Below are 18820 nucleotides of genomic sequence, written 5' to 3' on the forward strand. Positions count from 1 at the left end.
AACCTAATAAATAATATTTTTAAATTACGTTCTACTAAAAGTATAATTCTGTTTCTACACAAAAAGGGTGAGTAGAAAGTGAATTCTAGAATGAACACATACATCTACTTGTTTTAGAACGTACAAACTATTTTTTACGATAATTCTAAATATGGGGAATACGAATTCTACTATTTGTAATGATCGCTACTTTTATTCAGAAAGATATTTCAAAAAAAAATGGATTTATATCATAGGGACAACTATGCTGTTTTCTTGTTCTCTTTTGGCAATTTTCCCAAGCTTAATTGATATTAGATTTTTCTTTCCTCGTCTGAGTTTCTCAAGGTTATCTTAGGAGGTTATTGGAGATAAATTAAAGTTGTCAGAATGTATATTTTGTGGATCCAAAATTTTAAAATTTTAATGAAAAGACTTAGAAAGCAAGCTGATATTATTTTTAGGGAAAATTGCCAAAATAGAATAAGAAAACAGCATAGTTGTCCCTATGGTATAAATCCATCATTAAATTGTCCCTTTAGTATAAACTTTTCCAAAATCCCAAAACTAACCTTGAATTAATCTAATTAAACATAATTTAATTGTGTTTGTTTCATGTGCTATAGTAAAAAATTTTTTAAAAAAATGTGTTACAAAGATATATTAAAAAAGTTAAAACAAAAAGGGAACAAAACACGTAACCCTAATTTCTTGTTGGTTTCTCCGCCTCTCTCTCAAGAAAAACAATCGAGACTTTGAAAATGGCGATCCTGTGTAATAACCGGTGAATTCAACGGCAAAATCAGGCTTCTCCGCCTCTCTGCTTCTCACTGCTTCTCTCTGTTTGCCTCCACCTCTGAACTAATTTCGTTTTCGTTTCACCGCCTCTCTCTGAAGGCCAAAAAATCGAGACTTTGAAGATGGCGATCTTGTGGACGAACCGGTGAAATCAACGGCAAAATCGAGCTTATCCGCCTCTCTGCCTCTCCGCTTCTCGCCGTTTCTCTCTGATTCTCTCTGATTCTCTTCACCTCTCCGCTACTCTCCGCCTCTCTGCTTCTCGTCGCTTCTCTCCATTTCTCTCCACCTTTCGGCTTCTCTCCCCGTCTCTGCCTCTCTCATCCGGCTATCTGGTCTCAATTTGTGAACGGTTTGTTTCTTTGATTTGTCTTAGTCTTTGTTTCATTATTAAGTTTGTTACTTTGACTTGGATCAATATTTGTTTGCTTGTCTGAATTGACTTTTTGATTATGTGAACTGATTTTGTTGAACAATGTTAGTGTTTGTGTTTGTCTTTGTGAGTGTTACGATACTGATTTCGCTGAACAAAGTTTGTGTGTATTTGACTGTTAATTGTCTTAGTTTGCTGATTTGATTGCGAGATGGAGATTGACTTGTCTTATTTGATTAATCGATCTACTATGTTTCTAAATTTAAATTTGATTAGACAATGGTGTTTTTCTTTTGATTATTATCTTGTGTTTGGCTCAGTTTCACTCTTACGCTTGTTTCGGACGTTTGCGTGTTTATGATATTGCGGTTATGTCTTTTGGTGTTAACAACCATGTGTTTTATTATCTTTTGTAGATATGGAGCTGGAGCTACCTAAACGATTGTATGCAGAGGGTTCAGAACCTCGGGTTAAGAAGATCAACAACAATTACCGCATGGAACTTATCAGAGATCTGAAGAAAGCTATGTGTGCAAAGTACGATGATGTGAAGAGAGATCCTGTTTTCACACATATCATGGCTATTGCCGAAAATGATCTCAAGTTCTCTGGGAAACTAGTGGATAGCTTCATATGTAGGCAGCTGATTACCTCAAAGCTGCATGAGAACTGGTTTGTTTTTACGAGGACGCCTCTCCGGTTTTCGCTTCAGGAGTACCATGCTGTGACAGGCCTCAAGATTACACGGGAAACTAACAGTGACGTAGTGAAATGGAAAAACGATGGGTTTTTTTGGAGTAACCTACTGCACACAGGTGGTAAGATCACCTTGCAGTCGATCAGAAAGGTTCATCTACAAGAAGTTCACACCTGGACTCGGCTTGATAGGATGAGGTTGATCTACTTCTGTGTAATAGTGGGTGTGGTGATGGGGAGAGATGAGAAAATGTCCATCCCTCATATGTACATCAAGTTGGTGATGGATTTTGACAAGGTTTGGAAGTTCCATTGGGGTCTTCACTCGTGTGATTTCCTGCTGATTTCGATTGAGAAGGCTAGGAAGAAGTTGGGTAAGAAGGAGAGCTACATTTTCGAGGGTTTCTCCTATGCTCTCCAGATTTGGATTATGGAGGCAATTCCTGATTTTGGAGAAATATTAGGCAGAAGAGTCTCAAACAGCTTCAAAGATCCAAGGTGTGGCAATTGGAAAGGAGTTGCAAAAGTTTCTTATGAAGACATCATTGAGCTCGAGGACTCCTTAACTAAGAAGGTAACATTCTCTCTGTTTTTTTCTTTTATATGGTTGTTGTATATATTTTGTTTGGATTTTAATGTTTTAACTGTTTGCAGAATAACTTGTTCTCGGTCATATCAGTGACTGGTAATGGTGATGTGTTTCTAGATGCTGACTATACAAGGAAGGGTGAGATGGAAGATGAACGAGTGGACCTTCTTTTGGAGAGGATCAGGAACAAGTATGATTGGAGCAGCACAGACTGGCCAGTTTTAGACCCTGAAGAAACTAAAATGGAGGAACCCGACTGCCATGATAGAGGGTCAAAAGCTGATAAGAGCGTGGATCATACGGATGTTGTAGCAGACGAGGAGACCTCTTCGGTTAAGGTTGCAGGAAAAGGCAAGAGAAATTTTCTTGATGAAGGAGCAGAGACAAGAAAGAAGAAGGTGCTGTGTAAGCGATCAGCAGAAAAGTATCTGACTTTTGGTCTTGAAACTAAGAGTTTCATTGAGGGTCTTATCCGCACATCTATCACTTCATTGGGAGATGTGCTCAGTATGCAAATGGCGAATATGGAGAGGGTGTTTACAGAGAGGATGGGAAAGATGGAGATTGAGGTTTCACAGCTCAGGGACGCAATCAGTTTGACTGGTGAAGGAAGCTATCCTAGCAAGAAAGAAGCTGAAGAAGCTTCACTAAACAGCAAAGGCGCTCAAGCTCCACCTAAGAGCAAAGGCGCTCAAGCTCCACCTAAGCGCAAAGGCGATCAACCTACTCCAACAAAAAAGGTACTACCTAAGAGAAAGTGTAGAACTTGATGAACTTGGAAGATGCTTGAGTTAGGGTGCTGGAGCTAGGCTTTTGGAACTTCATATTGACTGTGTAATATTATGTAATATGGAATGTGAAACTTTGTGTAATAGGTTTCTAAAGTGTAATATGTTTGAATGTTTGTGTATGAAACTCTATGAATGTAATGCTTTGTTTGTGTTATGAATAAATGGCTTCTTCTTATATGCATTGTTTTAAATTTTAATGAATAGGATGGGAAAAAGATTGCTACAGAAACTAATGATTTTGATTTTGGATTGAGTACACAAGACTTGCGGGACCTGTCCCAAGCTACATTTGTTGAGGGTTTTGATCTGTCTCAAGTGAAAGTTGAGACCTCAAGTAAATCAAAACCGTTGAACATGGCTCCACTGCAGTGGAATGATGAGCAAATAGATCGAACCAAAGAAGACTCGCCAGATGCCGCTTTGGTGTTTTTCCGTGAAGAGGATTGGGAAAAAGTTAGAACTTGGTCAACTTCCTCCACGTAAGTACTCTATTCTCATTCATCTGTCATGTATTGATACATTTTAAATAAAATGTATAATTGTTTTATAATTTTATCATTGTATTTGTTGAAACGTCTACGGATTGGACCTGCCACTTTAGATTTTGAGATTGCTAATCGTCTTATGGATAAATCTGAGTGGGTTAATAGCTTGGTAAACATTAGAGACTATTAGCTTCCATTTGTGTCTTTTAAATACATTGTGTGTGCTAAGATTTTTGAAATATGCAGGAGATTGACGCCGCAATGTACGTATTCCGGGAGAGGACATCTTTGAAACGATGGAGACCTCATCGTGTCGCCTTCATGGCTGTCTTCTTCAGCAATATGATTAAAAAAGAGTATGGTCATTTAGAAGCTCAGGGTAGAAAGAGCTACATGCTTCAAAATTTGCTACTGCAGTACGGTAAAGGGGTCCTTCCACCACATGGCAGGACACATGAGATATGGAATATAGATGTGGATCGGCTGTATGTCCCTGTTCATGTCAGTGAGAATCATTGGATCACCTTGTGCATCAGTTTTGTGACGAGGAGCATTGATGTGTTCGACTGCTCGGGTAGGAAAAGGTACAAGGAGGTGGATAGGTTCGCAAACCTTATTTCGCGTATTGTCAAGGCAGTTCAGCCTATGAGACACCAGAAGAATTTCGCAGTCGGTGCATATACTGTTTCCTATGTCCCCATTGGGAATCTGAACAAAAGTGCATGTGACTGTGGCGTCTATGCAGTGAAGTTCATTGAGTGCCATGCGCTTGGATTGGAGTTGTCGTTGTTGCATGATGGTAACATTATCGAAGCTCGCCACAGGATTTTATGGGATCTTTGGGAAGCAGCTAATGATCCGGAATTGATTGACAGGATGTCAAAGTATCAATCCCCAGAGTGTCTCTCTTCGACTGTAGAGGAGATTCTGTGAGACTGCTTGGTTTCTAGTTCTAATGTAATGAACAAGATTGCTTAATCTGATGTAGAACTTCTAGTGTTTTATTATCATTTTTAGGAACAAGAATGCTTAGTCTATTGTACAACTTCTAGTGTTTTATTATGATTTTTAGGATCGACTCTTCTAATCTAATGTACATCTTGTGGTTTTATTACTAAGAGTTTTTAGCTGAAGAATGCTAGAATTTAACACTGTTTTAAATTATAACCCTAACCAAAACCCTAAACATACCCTAAACGAAACCAAAACCCGGAACAAGACCACAATCAACCCTAACCTAAACCCTAAACATACCCTAAACGAAACCAAAACACGGAACAAGACCACAAGAACAATTATCAAAACTGTTTTACTAGATCATCCCGTAGGAGTAAATAAATCGAATCAAATGTAATACACTTAATTTGGCTTCTTGTAAACCAGACTTTTGATCCAACTCAGCAATCAAACCCGACCAGAACTAGATCCACAATAAACCTAAAACCCGACATATTTAAGACCAACTCAGCAATGAAACCCGACTTTTCACATTTTTTCAGATCTTATTTTCCTTCAATCTCCTTTTTCTCTCTGAATCAGTTTCTCACACCCATGAATACTTCGAGGCGACATTCGTACGGGGTGCCATCTAAGTGCTGGTGCGGGAAAGGGGTTGTGATTTCTATTCGAGAACTGATGACAATCCTTACCGACGGTTCTATAGATGTGAAATAGGGGCACAGGTTCATAGTCTGATTCGATTTTCGATTTGTTATGTTCCTTTTTTGTCTGATTCGATATTCGATTGTGTAGGACAAACATGCTGTTTTTTCATTCCATTTTGTTTCTCCTAACTTGATTTTCGTTTCTATGTAGCGAAAGAAGGAAAATCATTTATTTAAGTGGGTTGATGACGCCCTGCTTGATGAGATTCGAAGGGTAGAGGCTGAGCAAGGGAGAATTGTCGAAGAGATTGAAGATCTAAAAAGTAGTATCACACAGACAATAGAAGAAGAAGTTAGGAAGCAGAAAAATTCACTCAAATTAGGTTGCTTAGGAAGCATTCTATGGCTTTTTGGAAGATTAAGAAGCCAAGAATGAGTGAAATCAGTCTACTGGTTCTAAGTATCTTCTTCTCAGAGTTTTCTTGTCGTCTTTACCAGTCTACTGGTTCTTAGTATTGGCTTCAATTTTTGTTTTGTTGTTACATTGTTTGTGTCGACTTAACCAGTCTAGTGGTTCTTTATATTTTGTGCTCAGTGTTCTGTTCTTACAATCCACCTTCCTTGTTGAAAAATCGGGCAGCAGCTATTGTCAAACAAACTCAAACTCAAACTCAAAAGCATAGCTGAACATAACATAACTAAACAAACAGAGAGATAGAGAAGTGAGGAGAAAATAATGCCAATGTATAACAATGAAACTGAGAAAATAACCATACGAGAATTATCCAAAGTATAACAATCAAAATGAAAACAAAGTTGATTGTTTTTAGAAGAAAAAACCATACGAGACAAGGCAATACTGCACTTTCAAACACCACAACTTGCATACTTGAACAGACCAACCTGTAACAGAAACATCCATACACGAAACAAAATTAAATTGAGATTGAAAAACATATAAACGAACTGGCTATATAAGCTGACCCTTACCATATGTGACTAGCTATATTGGTATTTTACAAGTTGCTCTGTTGTTCCCACTAATACCACATCTACTACACTTGCGAGGCTGCCTCTTTTGTGATGTTTGCGATGACCGAATTTTATCTTCAACAGTTTCATATCTGCGTTTTCTATTCGTTCCAACTGATTTTCTTGACTCTGGTGGTAGCACATTGACCACGACAACATCTTCTGGCATGGACCAAGCATCCTCAAGAACAACAATAGGATTGATGCTTTCATGATAAGCTTCTCGCCAAGCTTCTGTAGTGTAAAATAAATCAGTCAATGTGTGTGGCTGTCTGCCAACATGAAAACAAGCTTTAATTGCGTGCCGACAAGGTATCTTCATCAGGTTGTACTTCCCACATGAGCAAGTACGTCTATCCAAATCAACTAAGCAGTCGATTTATCACCTCTAACAAGCAATCGACCATCGCTGACAGGGTAAACCGCAAATCTTTTGCCTTTCTCGGTTCTCCTTTCAATCTTTTTCTCCACATCTATGGTAGGAGGATGATTATGTTTTGAAACCTTTTTCTTACGGTTATAAAACCACTGAGTCAGCATTTCCCTGATACTGTCCAACAAGGGAATGATTGGATACTCTCTCGGCGAACGCAAAGCAGAGTTGATGGATTCGGCAGGGTTTGTTGTCCTTATGTCTTATCTATATCCAGAGAATTGACATCTTGCCCACTTTTGGACTTCAGCATCACTTAGGTATTTTCCAATTGCCAGACTGATATTACACACATTAGCAAATATCTTTTCAAACTCAGCAACTCTATAAACCTTGGACGCCTTTGCAACCAACCCAACAAGTCATTTCCCATGGTAATATGTTACCACATTATTCAACAAATGATGAATGCAAATACCATGTTTAGCTGTTGGATACACAGTCTCAAGTGCCTTAGCAATGGCTGCATGTCTGTCCGAAATGAAAGCCAAATGATGATCATCAGCAATGACAATATTTAGTTGTCTCATAAACCATTCCCAAGAATTTTCATTCTCTGAGTCAACTACTCCGAATGCAAGAGGATACAAATTAGAATTTCCATCTACAGCAGTTGCAACCAATAGAACTCCTTTGTATTTGTTCTTCAGAAAAGTGCCATCAACCACAATAACCCTCCTTATGACTCTGTTAAATTCTCGTATCGATTGCCCAAATGCAATAAACAGGTACCGAAATCTCCCTTTGCTGTCAATCTCATACGATGAATGTGTACCCGGATTAGCCTCTCTCAGCATGTGCAAGTATTTCGGTATTGTTCCATAACTTCTCTCTGGTATACCTCCAACAGCATTAACCGCATATTCACGAGCATCCCATGCTAAAGATTTCGTGATCTCACAGCCATGATCCATAAGCATAATCTGTATTATATCATTGCATTTCGGCCCTTCCTTAACCCCTTCATACCTATGCATAATCAGACTACCTATAGTTTTGGCCGAAGCAGTCCTACCCGATTTGGTTTTGCTTATCTTTTTGATAATGAAATATGCAGAATCCTTCAAACACTCTGCTCGAACACACCAATTGCATGCATTATCCTCACATCTAACATACCAAAGCTGTCTATCCGTTTTGATAACCTCGTAGTGAAAGTTATGCTTCATTGCACATATCTCGAAAGTCGCTTTCAGCAAAGTTTTGTTCTCAAACAATTGTCCCTTCTTAACAATATTGAGCACAGAAAACTTTGACATCTTATGTATGTCCTCTTTGGCCGAGATCATGGTATCAGCATGATAGGCATCCTCATCAACTTCGACTCTGCTAATCTTTTCTTTGTTTTTCTCGCACTGCCTCTCAACAAACACATGAGTTGGTTCGTTCCCCCTATCAACCGAGTTTCCCTCCTCTTGAGCAGTACTTGAATCAGCTGGCGACTTGTTAAGATCAAAGTCTGGTTCATTCAGATTCTCAACTTTGGCTTTAGATGTTACACACAATCGAGTAGAAAAACACTTTTGAACAAAACCAACAAAATTCTGAAGCTGTCGATCATTTGCAATGATCACAGGTGGACAAGTTGATGTATTGATCAACTCAGTAGGTAGATAACTCAATTCCAAATCGGGTAAGCTATCTTCTTCCATATCAAAATCCTCCAAAACCATTCTTTTAAAAACCTCTAAGGTAGAATTTGATTCCAGTAACAGTAGCCTAGCCCCTTTCTCATCAGCCGAAAAAACCCATCTTGTGGTTGCTCCAAACTCCCAAACACCACATGTTGTATAGATATGCATCATAGAACAAGAGTTTGTGAAAATCACAAAACAAACTATAGCGAAATCATAGGGAAATCATAGATTGGTGAAGAAGAACATTCAAAATCGTTTTTTTTTATTTTTCACGAAGAAAATCAATGAAAACACGTTTTAGGAAGTTAGAATATTTTTAGAATATTTTTAAAACGGCAACTTCCTTAATATTCGAAAATACAGTTTTTTTATCCGTAGAAGGCACCTTCTACACTGTGTAGAACATAACAAAATTCCAGAATGTAATTTCTACACTAAGTGGACGTTCGTGTAAGTTTTAGATTTTGCATTCCTGATAACTTAGAATACTCAATAAAAGTAGAAACGTCTTTCTGAATAAAAGTAGCGATCATTACAAATAGTAGAATTCGTATTCCCCATATTTAGAATTATAGTAAAAAGTAGTTTGTACGTTCTAAAACAAGTAGATGGATGTGTTCACTCTAGAATTCACTTTCTGCTCACCCGTTTTGTGTAGAAACAGAATTCTACTTTTAGTAGAACGTAATTTAAAAACATTATTTATTATGTTTTTCAACCCAAAAAAAATATGTGTTTATGTAAATGGGTGTTTTATTAATTGTTTATATTTTTAATAATTTTTTTGATTTTTATAACTATTTTTTATATTAATTTTAACATATGGAAAGGGTAAAAGAGAGAAAAAATGAAAAAAAAATGGATTTATACCATAGGGACAACTATGTTGTTTTCTTGTTCTCTTTTGGCAATTTTCACACTAAGCTTTACATTGTTACGGGACAAATTAAAAAAATTTAACCTTATTTGACGTGGCATTTGTTCCGCGACCGTGTCGCTCTCCTAGTATGCCACCATTTGAAAACACTTTTCAACATTCCAAACCATTGTATAAATGTGTTCGATAAATTTGGCTTATCTATAAGACATAAACACCCCTAGTAAAGTTCTAGCAGTCGAAACTTTTTTTTGTGGTCCAGCGCCGCTGCTACTTGTCGTCTTCTGATTAGATAGAAAAGGCATACACGCGCTGGTTTTATCACGATTTATTTTTTAAATCTGGATAAGATTTAAATATTGTGTTCTGATTGGCTGTGCAGATTTCTTTTGTTTTTATCTGCACCCACTAATTCAAACACATTTATTATATAATAATTTTTTTAAAAAAATATAAAAATTATATCATAATTCAAGATTTTTTTATTTATAAATAGAGACTACTCTCGTTTCATTTGGATACATAAAAAAGTCATTTTTCATTATAATCAACTATTTTAGTGTTTAATCTTTTTTTTCTTGTTATAATCAACTATTTTAGTGTTTTAATCTTTTCTTTCATTATAAACATTATTTTTCATAATAGTCAACTATTTTAGTGTTTCTTAATTTTAGTTTTTTAAAATTTTTAATAATAATAAGTTTCATATTTTTGAAAATAAAATTTGGTAAATATCTTACTTAAAAAAAATAAATATGTTCTTAATTTTGATTGTTTTATTAATACAGATTTTGGTATTATTTAAAAATTAAGCTAAGTATAATAATTCAAAATAAATATTATTAAAAGTTATGTTATTTTTAGTTTTTAAATTAATTGTAAGAAACAAAAATATGAATTAAGAGTTGTGGGGTAGAGTGTTGAATTTTTTAAAACAAACCATTGTAGAGATGTAAAATGAAGTGAGTATTGAATAAATGAGGTGGAAGAGAGAGAAAATGATATAGAATGTTAAAATGAGAAAAAGAAGGTGTTTAGAATATGTGGAAGGTGTTGAAACCATTATACAAGGTCCTATGAAACAAACCAAATATTACAAACATAATATTTCTTCACATAATTTAACGGAGGGAGAATTGCCAAAAGTGACTCAAAACTTTTTTTTGAATACAAAAGTGTACCCCAAATTCAATCAAATGCAAAAGTAACCAAAAAGCCTAGTGAAATTACAACAGCCCCCTTGTGAACAAACAAAAAACATGTATTCAGTTTTACCATTATAACCCTCCGTTAGAGAAGACTTACAAACTTACAAAGAAGTCTTCTCTATGATGACTTCTTTGTAAGTCTTCTCGTTCAGTAAATCTAAAAAATAATTTTATAATTTTATAAAAAATATTTTGATGGGTAAAAAATTGAAATCATGTAATAATAAACATTTCTCAATGATGTAAATTTAGTTCATCTGAAATTGAATTATTTTCAACATAGATGAGTGAATGTATATTGACTCATGAGTCATTGGTGTAGGGTTTGGTAACATATGTTATAGTATTGTATGTATCTTTAGGGTTAGATTCTGATATCTTACCTTCATTTTTTTTTTCAAATTGACCTATATATGTTTAGTAACTATCTAATAAATTGATTTAAACACTTTCTAAGTTTTTTTTTTAAGTTTAAGACAGTTTTTTTGCATAGTAATTGATTTTAGGGTCTGGAAGACTCAAAGAAGACTTAAAAAGAAGTCTTCAGACACATCCCGCCTAAATTTTAATAGAATTTATGGTTCGCGCCTAAATTTCAAAGTCTTCCATAAGTCTTCCAAGAGTCTTTCATAAGTCTTCCAGGAGTCTTCCATAAGTCTTCCAAAAGTCTTCGAGAGAAAGTCTTCTCATGAATTAGATCTTAAAAATAATTTAAAATTTTTATAAAAAATATTTTCATGGGTTAAAATTTGAAATCATATAATAATAAACATTTTTCAATGATGTAAATTTAGTTTATCTGAAATTGAATTATTTTCAACATAGATGAGTGAATGTCGATTGGTTCATGAGTCATTGGTTTAGGGTTTGGTAACATATGTTATAGTTTTGTTGGTATCTTTAGGGTTAGATTTGAAATTTTATCTTCATTTTTTTCCTTTTTCAAATTGACCTATATATGTTTAGCAACAATCTAATAATTTGATTTAAACACTTTCTAAGTTTTTTTAAGTTTAAAAAGGTTTTTTTGCATAGTTATTTGATTTTAGGGTCTAGAACTCACAGAAAACTTAAAAAGAAGTCTTCCGACACATCCCGCTTAATTTTAAGTAAAATTTAGGGTTCCCGCCTAAATTTTGGAATAATTTAGGTTTTCCACCTAAATCAAAGTCTTCCATAAGTCTTCCATGAGTCTTACATAAGTCTTCCATGAGTCTTCCATAAGTCTTCCAGAAGTCTTCTTGGTCGAAAATATTAAACCTAATTGAAATTTTTGTCTCCATATATAAAAAAAAATTACACATTCTCTTTCTTCCTCTCAAATGACTGCAGCAAAAATATAATGTTTCTCACTCTAAAACTCTCCAACATCTCTCTAATCTCAACTTTATATCCATTTCTCACTTTTTCTTATGTCTTCTCACTAATTTATTTTCTTTTTGCAGATTTTTCATTACATGATTCTCATCTTTCACTCTTTCAAAGGTAGATCTCTAAATTTTGGATATGAATTTATGTGTGTGTTTATATGTTAGATTCTAAAAAGCTATAGATTCAACATAGTGTAACTGTTTTGTTTATTTTGTAAGCATAAAATTTTTATTTTTGAAGTTTTCTCTGTTTTGAAGTTATTTGAATGTTTTTGAATTTGCAGGTTTTTCTAGATCTGAGAGACTTTGAAAGACTTCTCAGAAGACTCTCGGAAGACTTCTCAGAAGCCTTCTTAGAAAATCTTCTAATGCATTTTATGCTAGAAGACTTCCCATGAAGTCTTCAGGAAGTCTTCTGCCTAAAGTGGTATAAATTTTTGATATGTATTTTGTGTGTTTTATATATTAGATTCTAAAAAATTATAGGTCCAACCTAATGTGACTGTTTTGTTTATTATCTAAAATTTTATTTTTGAAGCCTTCTCTATTTTCAAGTCATTTGAATGCTTTTGAATATGCAAATTTTTCAGATCTAAGACATATTTTGGAAGACTTCTGGGTTAATTCTTGAAAGACTCTCGGAAGACTCTCGAAAGATTCTCGGAAGACTTTTTGGGAAATATTTTGTATTTTATGCTAGAAGACTTCCCACGAAGTCTTTAGAAAGTCTTTCAAAGTCTTCTGCCCAAAGTGGTACAAAGAGATGATGTGAAGTGGAGTCCAAGCTTATCTATGTTGAGGAATAATATATAGCTGTGTAATAATTTTGTTTATGGTCTTTTTATGATTTGTATGTGTAATATTTTAGTTGTGAATTATTTTGTAAACTTTAAGAGATGTTAATAAAAAAAATGGTAAATATGTTCATGTTTTGCCAAAAGTACTTGACTTCATTAGAGTTATTGATGCAACATATTAAAAAATATTTAAATCATTCTACCCTCACATAACAAAACACAACAACACAAAAACTTAGTAAAATTTGCTAAAACTAAGACTTCTCAAAAAACCTTAGTCAAATTCACAAAAGATCAAAATTCAATTTTAAGTGAAAGTTGAAATTTTAAATCTCATGGAAGTTAAAAATTGTATCTTATGAGGAAGACAACACAAACACATAACATCAACTTAATAAAACAAAATCATCGGAGAAGACTTCTCCGTTTAGCTAGAAACATTATTAAACATCAATGTTTGTAACTTCATAATTATCACCAATTAAGTTATAAATTCGATTCAGTTGTTCCAATATTGACTAATAAACATGAATTAGCAAGATGATATTAAAAATTAATTTTAATTTTGGATAAATTTGAAGTTTAATAAAGATTTACGTAGAAGACTTCTTTTGAAGTCATCCACCGAAGACTTCAAAAGAAGTCTACTCTGTGTAGACTTCTTGCAGTCTACTCTATGTAGACTTCAAAAGAAGCCTTTTATTTAGGTCATTTTTGCAATTGCAAATTTATGAAGGAAGACTTCTTAAGAAGTCTACTCTACAAAAGACATCTTCGGAAGTCTTCCTTTGTAAATATTGGCTTACTTTTGAAATTGAAATTTTTTCGAAATTCCCAGAGAAGAGAAGTCTTCTCAGATAAACAGGTTACTTTTGAATTTGACCGAAATTAGTCAGAATTTTGACTTTTTGTAGAAGACTTCTAGGGAAGCCTACCTGGAGAATACTTCAAAAGAAGTCTTCTCTAAGTCTTCCGGAAGTCTTCTCAATGTCGCAAGAAGTCTGCTGGATTACTTTTGTAATTGACTATATTTGACTTTTCGAGAAAAGACTTCTTTAGAAGTCTTCCGTCGGATGATTTCTCTACAAGTCTTCTCTCGCGGGCAAAAGTTTGACCAAAACCCAAAATTAAACTCGAGAAGACTTCTAAAGAAACCCACGCAGACATCTTCCGGTATTGAGAAGACTTAGGGAAGACTTTCAGAAAACTTCTTTAGAAGACTTCTGTAGAAGTTTTCTCCAGGAAGACTTCCTTAGAAGTCTTCTACAAAAAGTCAAATTTCTGACCAAGTTCGGTCAAATTTAAAAGTAACATGTTTATCAGAGAAGAAGTCTTCTCTGGGAATTTCGAAATTTTTTGTTTACAAAGGAAAGTTAGAAGACTTCTAGGGAAGTCTTATATTAAAAACACACAAACAGTCAATTGCAAAACTAACCTATGCATTGACCAGAAGTCTTCTCGATGAAAAAGTCTTCTTCGTCGAACAGATCTGAAAAATAAAATGTAGTTCGCGATTTCATACCTTGAATTCGTGAGATGACTTGCGTGGTTTCTCCAATCACCCAGAACTTTACCACAACAGCTACCTACTCGTTAATCACCAAGAATCGTGAGCTTATGAACCTTCCATAATTTGTAATCAAAATCTTCAGTTTTTTTAATGAATTTTGAGAGAAAGTGTAAGATATGTGGTTTGTGTGGATAGGAAATGAGAAAAGATGAGAAAAAATTGAAACTTTAGGGCATTAACACTCTCAATTTGGTAGTTTATGGTGGTTAAGGTATTGATGTCAAAGGCAAAGTTGTAAATATTTGGTAACGATGGGAATGGTAAGGTAAAAACATTATTTTCGAAAAAAAAACAAAGTAATGACATTTTCGTAAATATCTAGAACTTCTAGGGTGAATTGGACAAAACAAAATTTTAAATAAACATAAGTTATTTTTGGGCGTTGACTTGAAATTTTGAGTCATTGGTTATTCACCGTGTGATTATTACTATACAAAATAAATGAAAACCAATATAACGTGATTCGGAGTTCGAAAATAAAATTTATATTTTTTTAAATTATGTTCTGCCTATTAACTGTATAACTAGACTAGGACTTTCGGGTACTCGCTAAAATTCGAATCGGATATTTTAAATTTTGTTCTAATTTGTATTACATACTAAATCCCTTTCTAATAAATTTGTTAACATGGATCCGTCCCTTTCCAGGTCAGTGGGTGAGTGACAGAGAGGCCGAGAATGTTGAGAGCAGGAAACTCTGATGCAGTGAGCACTGCAACGTTCGACTGGAGATAGTTATCTGCGTCTCCAGCTACAGTAAGTTTGGTGGACTTGAAATCCTGAGCGTTTATACGGATTCTTGCAAGGATAGCCATTAAGATGCTTTGTCCTCCCGGAGCCGTTGGACAAGTGTCTTGCATATTGTCTGAATCCGGAGATACATATAAGAAAATTACACAAAACAAGATCATGAAGAAAAATTTAATCAATGTGAATAATTTTTTTTTTTTAGCAACTGTTATCATTGTGAATAATTATGAAGAGCATTTAACTTGTAAATATTCAGATATATAGAAACAGCTAAAAGTGAAGCCAACAATAAAACATACATTCTGTTTCTAGGTGTTATGTTGGCTTAGAGTTGAGTAAACAACTTAGAGCATGATTAACCCAGAGTTTTTAGAAACCGGTTCTTAGCTTTTTTAGTTAAAAGTTAAGAAACAGTTTCTTAACTTCCGCTAAGAACCCACTCTAAGAACCCCGGTTTAATCAATGGTCTTAGTGGCTTTTTGAGTAAGATTATGTTCTAAGATGAAAACTGCTCCTAAGTAATACTTTTCACTAATGTTTCAACTTGCTGACGTTGACATTATTTCTTCTTCAAGTATTTTCTTACCTGAATATACAATGTAGCTTTGCTATGACAGGAAACCAAATAAGCTGCATAGGCTTAGCTAAGTTTCATGGAGATTTGGTTAATCCTCAAGTGAGAAGTACAGTACAATGGTTTGGTTCGGTTGGTATACCAAAAGTATTATACAATTGAAGGGAAAACATGAATGATCCTTAGTTTCCATTTTCAGAACTAGAAGTATCTGTTTCATCGCTGTTGTCCTAGCTCTCAAGTATATCTTGGATGAATTTGATAAAAGAGGAGAGTCCACCCAAGAAATTATGGTCGACGACACCATTTCCATCAAGAACATGCGTAAAATCCACCAGCTTTACTTGTGCCCGCGCACCTTCTCCTCCTTTCATCAAAATCGATTCATTCTCATAAAACATATAAACCGAGCAAGAACTGAAATGGTATAGCGTTTGAGTTTCAAACCAAGCTTTAAGCTCTAATAACTGCGCTAATATCCCACTAGAACTGCCATAAACTTCCGAGGCAAATGCACAGTCTGGTATCGAGTCAGCTAGCGAGTTCGATGACACAAACTTCCTTAGAACTAATCTAGCATCATCGACTTTGTACCCATGAACAACCTTGTACTCGACTATCCAAAACCTCGATTCTTGGTGGTCAAAAATCTTAAAACCAGCATGCCTAAACCCCAAGGAAACGGAGGTGGTCTCTCTATCGTTCTTTAGGCATTGGTTGAAATACTGTTGGGATACACCCGGGTACCATGTCCTAGATCCAATCTTAACATCCATTCCCGAGGGATTTGGGTAACCATAAACAACATCGTCAAGAACTATGTGTGGAAGCTTGCCAGATCCATTAGATGCTTCCACTACTTGAGTGCCGTGATACACGGGGAAATATCCACGGATATGATCCGGAACATTCTTGTTGGACGAGAAGGACTCGTAGAACTTAGCCTCGTTTTCCCCACGACCATTACTCTGAAATGGCTTGAAGAATCGGCCTTCTCCGTCCACGAGCGGACCAAGCCTCCCATCTTTAGCCATGTGACCAGCAACTTGGTGTTCAGGGTCCTTGAGCATCTTCATGCAGCAAACAGTATCTACGATAATAAGAAACAAGATTTCACCAGAAATTTTCTTAGTATCCTTCTTTAAAGACGAGGATCAAAAAGTTTCATCTATTGACTTGAGATATCTAGAAGCGTATTAAAAGTCAACGATCTTTCTATTAAACTAAGTACTGAATCGAACTACTAAGAACCTGGCGCGAAGACGAAGAAACAAAATTAACAACGAGGAAGAAAATATTACCAAGAAAATCTCCAGGGGTGCGAAAACAAAGATCAAAAGACGAATGTGTAGTTGTTTATGTAGTACAGTAGTAGAATAAGAAACGTAGAATAAACAATGCCCAGATAACTTTTACAAAAAGAAAAAACAACGACCAGATAAGCTATCTTGTCGGGAAGATGAATAAATATTGTAATAATGAATAAATATTGTAATAATGAATAAATTCTTTTTAACTATGAAAATCGGTTGAAACATGTTGTCAATTTTTTTTAAGGAAAAAACGACTGAAACATTAAACCGGAGTCGTGATTAGAAAATTGTAAAAACATAATTTGAAATACATAGAAAATGTTATAAACCATTTAGTAATCGACCCATTTATCAGCCCGTGTAGCAAGACGGGTCAAGCCCATCCGCAGGATCATAATGGCGCCTATCTACTCTTGTGTTTATCTACATTATAGTTGATGTTTATCTTACGTATTGCTAGTCATTATCTAGTTAAGGATAAGTACGATCTCATATCGATCCAGTACTTAGACCGTCATTACCATATATATATAAAGACCAGTTGGTCGACCTAATAATACACACAAGTTCCCCTCTTCATTCACAACACGTTATCAGCACGACGTTGCTCTCATAAACTCTAACCCTAAAAAACCAGAAATAAATCCGAGCAGTAAAAACTCTAATTCCTGACGAACTTCAAACAGCTCTATCCCTCAACTCTGGTGGATCCAGACGACGAGCCAGATACCAAATTAAAGCTCTTGACGAGACGAAGCCAACGCCGCTAACCCCGCATCAATCGGAGTTCGGACGCGCCCTCACGCTCAGCTACAATACAGACGGAAAATTTGTTCCAGAAACCAAAATCTCTCTCAACCATACACCAGTCTCCTATTCCAACAAGCAGCAACAAAAACAATAATTCCGAGCAATCCATCAACTAACCAGGAAGATCTCTAACTGATAGACCGATCAACCCATCAAAAGTTTTCAGGTATCATCGAAAACTCATCTAAAACCCATAAAGTATTAAATACCCTCATCCGCAGCCATGTTGCTAAATACATGTAGCTATATTTAGCAACATGTCTCTGCAAATAAAATAAAACCAGAAACCATAAACTCTTTAAAATCTCGAACCTGAACTTGTTTTGAACATGTTCTTAATCTGAAACTGATTTTAAAATTGTTTAAAACTTTTCCTGATGATAGTTTGACATTAGAACTGTTTAGGATTGAAAGTTAAACAATTTTTTTAAAAATTTGACTGCTATATGTTGAAAGAAACCGACTGTTACTTGCTTAAACTTATCATTATTGTCCTGTTTAATGTTCTTATCTGATCTGAATCAACTAGAACTTTTAAGGACTGCATGTTACATAATTTTTTTTGAAAATCTGATCATGGTTTCATAAATTAATCCGAGGTTTTACCTCATGTTCTTGTCTGAGAAATTTGTTTTCCTGATGATTGATAACGACTAGAACTTGATTAGGATTGAAAAAAATATTTTTTTTTTAAATCGAAATATCTGAGATATATCTGAGAAAATATATTTATTTTTAAATCGAAAAGTATATAATAAATTGCTTGAATAAATCAAATCTTCCTGATTTATTTTTTTAAGTCACAATAATTTATGATTTGATTATTTTTTCAAAAAAAAATAATAATAAATATATGGTATATTTTTCGAAAACCCTAACCTGATTTCATGATTGAATTGGTTTATTTGTTATTCATTTATGTTATTGAAATAATAAAAACGATTTTGTTTTTATATATTATCTTGCTTGATCTTGCTTGATGATTCTTGATTAAATAACAAATAAAACCTTAATAAAAGGATAATCAGTCCACTGATAGTTTATTTCATGCATGGTTTAACTTTACCTTGATTGTATAGGTTTAACTTTACCTTCCTGCAATCACATAAAATCAATTGTTGGGTGTAGACTAAT

General features: G+C 34.7%; 3 protein-coding genes across 3 annotated transcripts; 1 reads left to right on the plus strand and 2 right to left on the minus strand.

Annotated features, from left to right (window-relative positions):
• Positions 1 to 1568: 1568 nt before the first annotated feature.
• LOC125590619 lies at positions 1569 to 4644 on the plus strand. Its single transcript, XM_048764249.1, has 4 exons — positions 1569 to 2420; positions 2501 to 3175; positions 3431 to 3679; positions 3958 to 4644. The coding sequence occupies exons 1-4, from the start codon at positions 1569 to 1571 to the stop codon at positions 4642 to 4644; spliced, it is 2463 nt and encodes an 820-aa protein (XP_048620206.1).
• A 2498-nt stretch (positions 4645 to 7142) lies between these two features.
• LOC125590620 lies at positions 7143 to 8453 on the minus strand. Its single transcript, XM_048764250.1, has one exon. It carries the CDS (start codon positions 8451 to 8453, stop codon positions 7143 to 7145), a length of 1311 nt encoding a protein of 436 aa, XP_048620207.1.
• Positions 8454 to 15602: 7149 nt separating this feature from the next.
• On the minus strand, positions 15603 to 17011 carry LOC106352393 (inositol polyphosphate multikinase beta). Its single transcript, XM_013792031.3, has 2 exons — positions 16865 to 17011; positions 15603 to 16653 (listed from the first exon to the last, which is right to left on the minus strand). Exon 2 carries the CDS (start codon positions 16637 to 16639, stop codon positions 15794 to 15796), a length of 846 nt encoding a protein of 281 aa, XP_013647485.3. The 5' UTR covers positions 16640 to 16653; positions 16865 to 17011; the 3' UTR covers positions 15603 to 15793.
• Positions 17012 to 18820: the final 1809 nt, after the last annotated feature.

This window comes from Brassica napus, chromosome C7, assembly GCF_020379485.1.
Source record: "Brassica napus cultivar Da-Ae chromosome C7, Da-Ae, whole genome shotgun sequence".
Taxonomy (NCBI): domain Eukaryota; kingdom Viridiplantae; phylum Streptophyta; class Magnoliopsida; order Brassicales; family Brassicaceae; genus Brassica; species Brassica napus.

Excerpts from the sequence above, each read along its gene's own strand:
- LOC125590619 (XM_048764249.1), top strand. The coding sequence starts at position 1,569 with ATGGAGCTGGAGCTACCTAAACGATTGTATGCAGAGGGTTCAGAACCT. Across the intron at positions 2,421-2,500 it reads AGGACTCCTTAACTAAGAAG|AATAACTTGTTCTCGGTCAT; the intron begins GTAACATTCTCT and ends AACTGTTTGCAG. Across the intron at positions 3,680-3,957 it reads GTGAAGAGGATTGGGAAAAA|GAGATTGACGCCGCAATGTA; the intron begins GTTAGAACTTGG and ends TGAAATATGCAG.
- LOC125590620 (XM_048764250.1), bottom strand. The coding sequence starts at position 8,453 with ATGGTTTTGGAGGATTTTGATATGGAAGAAGATAGCTTACCCGATTTG.
- LOC106352393 (XM_013792031.3), bottom strand. The coding sequence starts at position 16,639 with ATGAAGATGCTCAAGGACCCTGAACACCAAGTTGCTGGTCACATGGCT.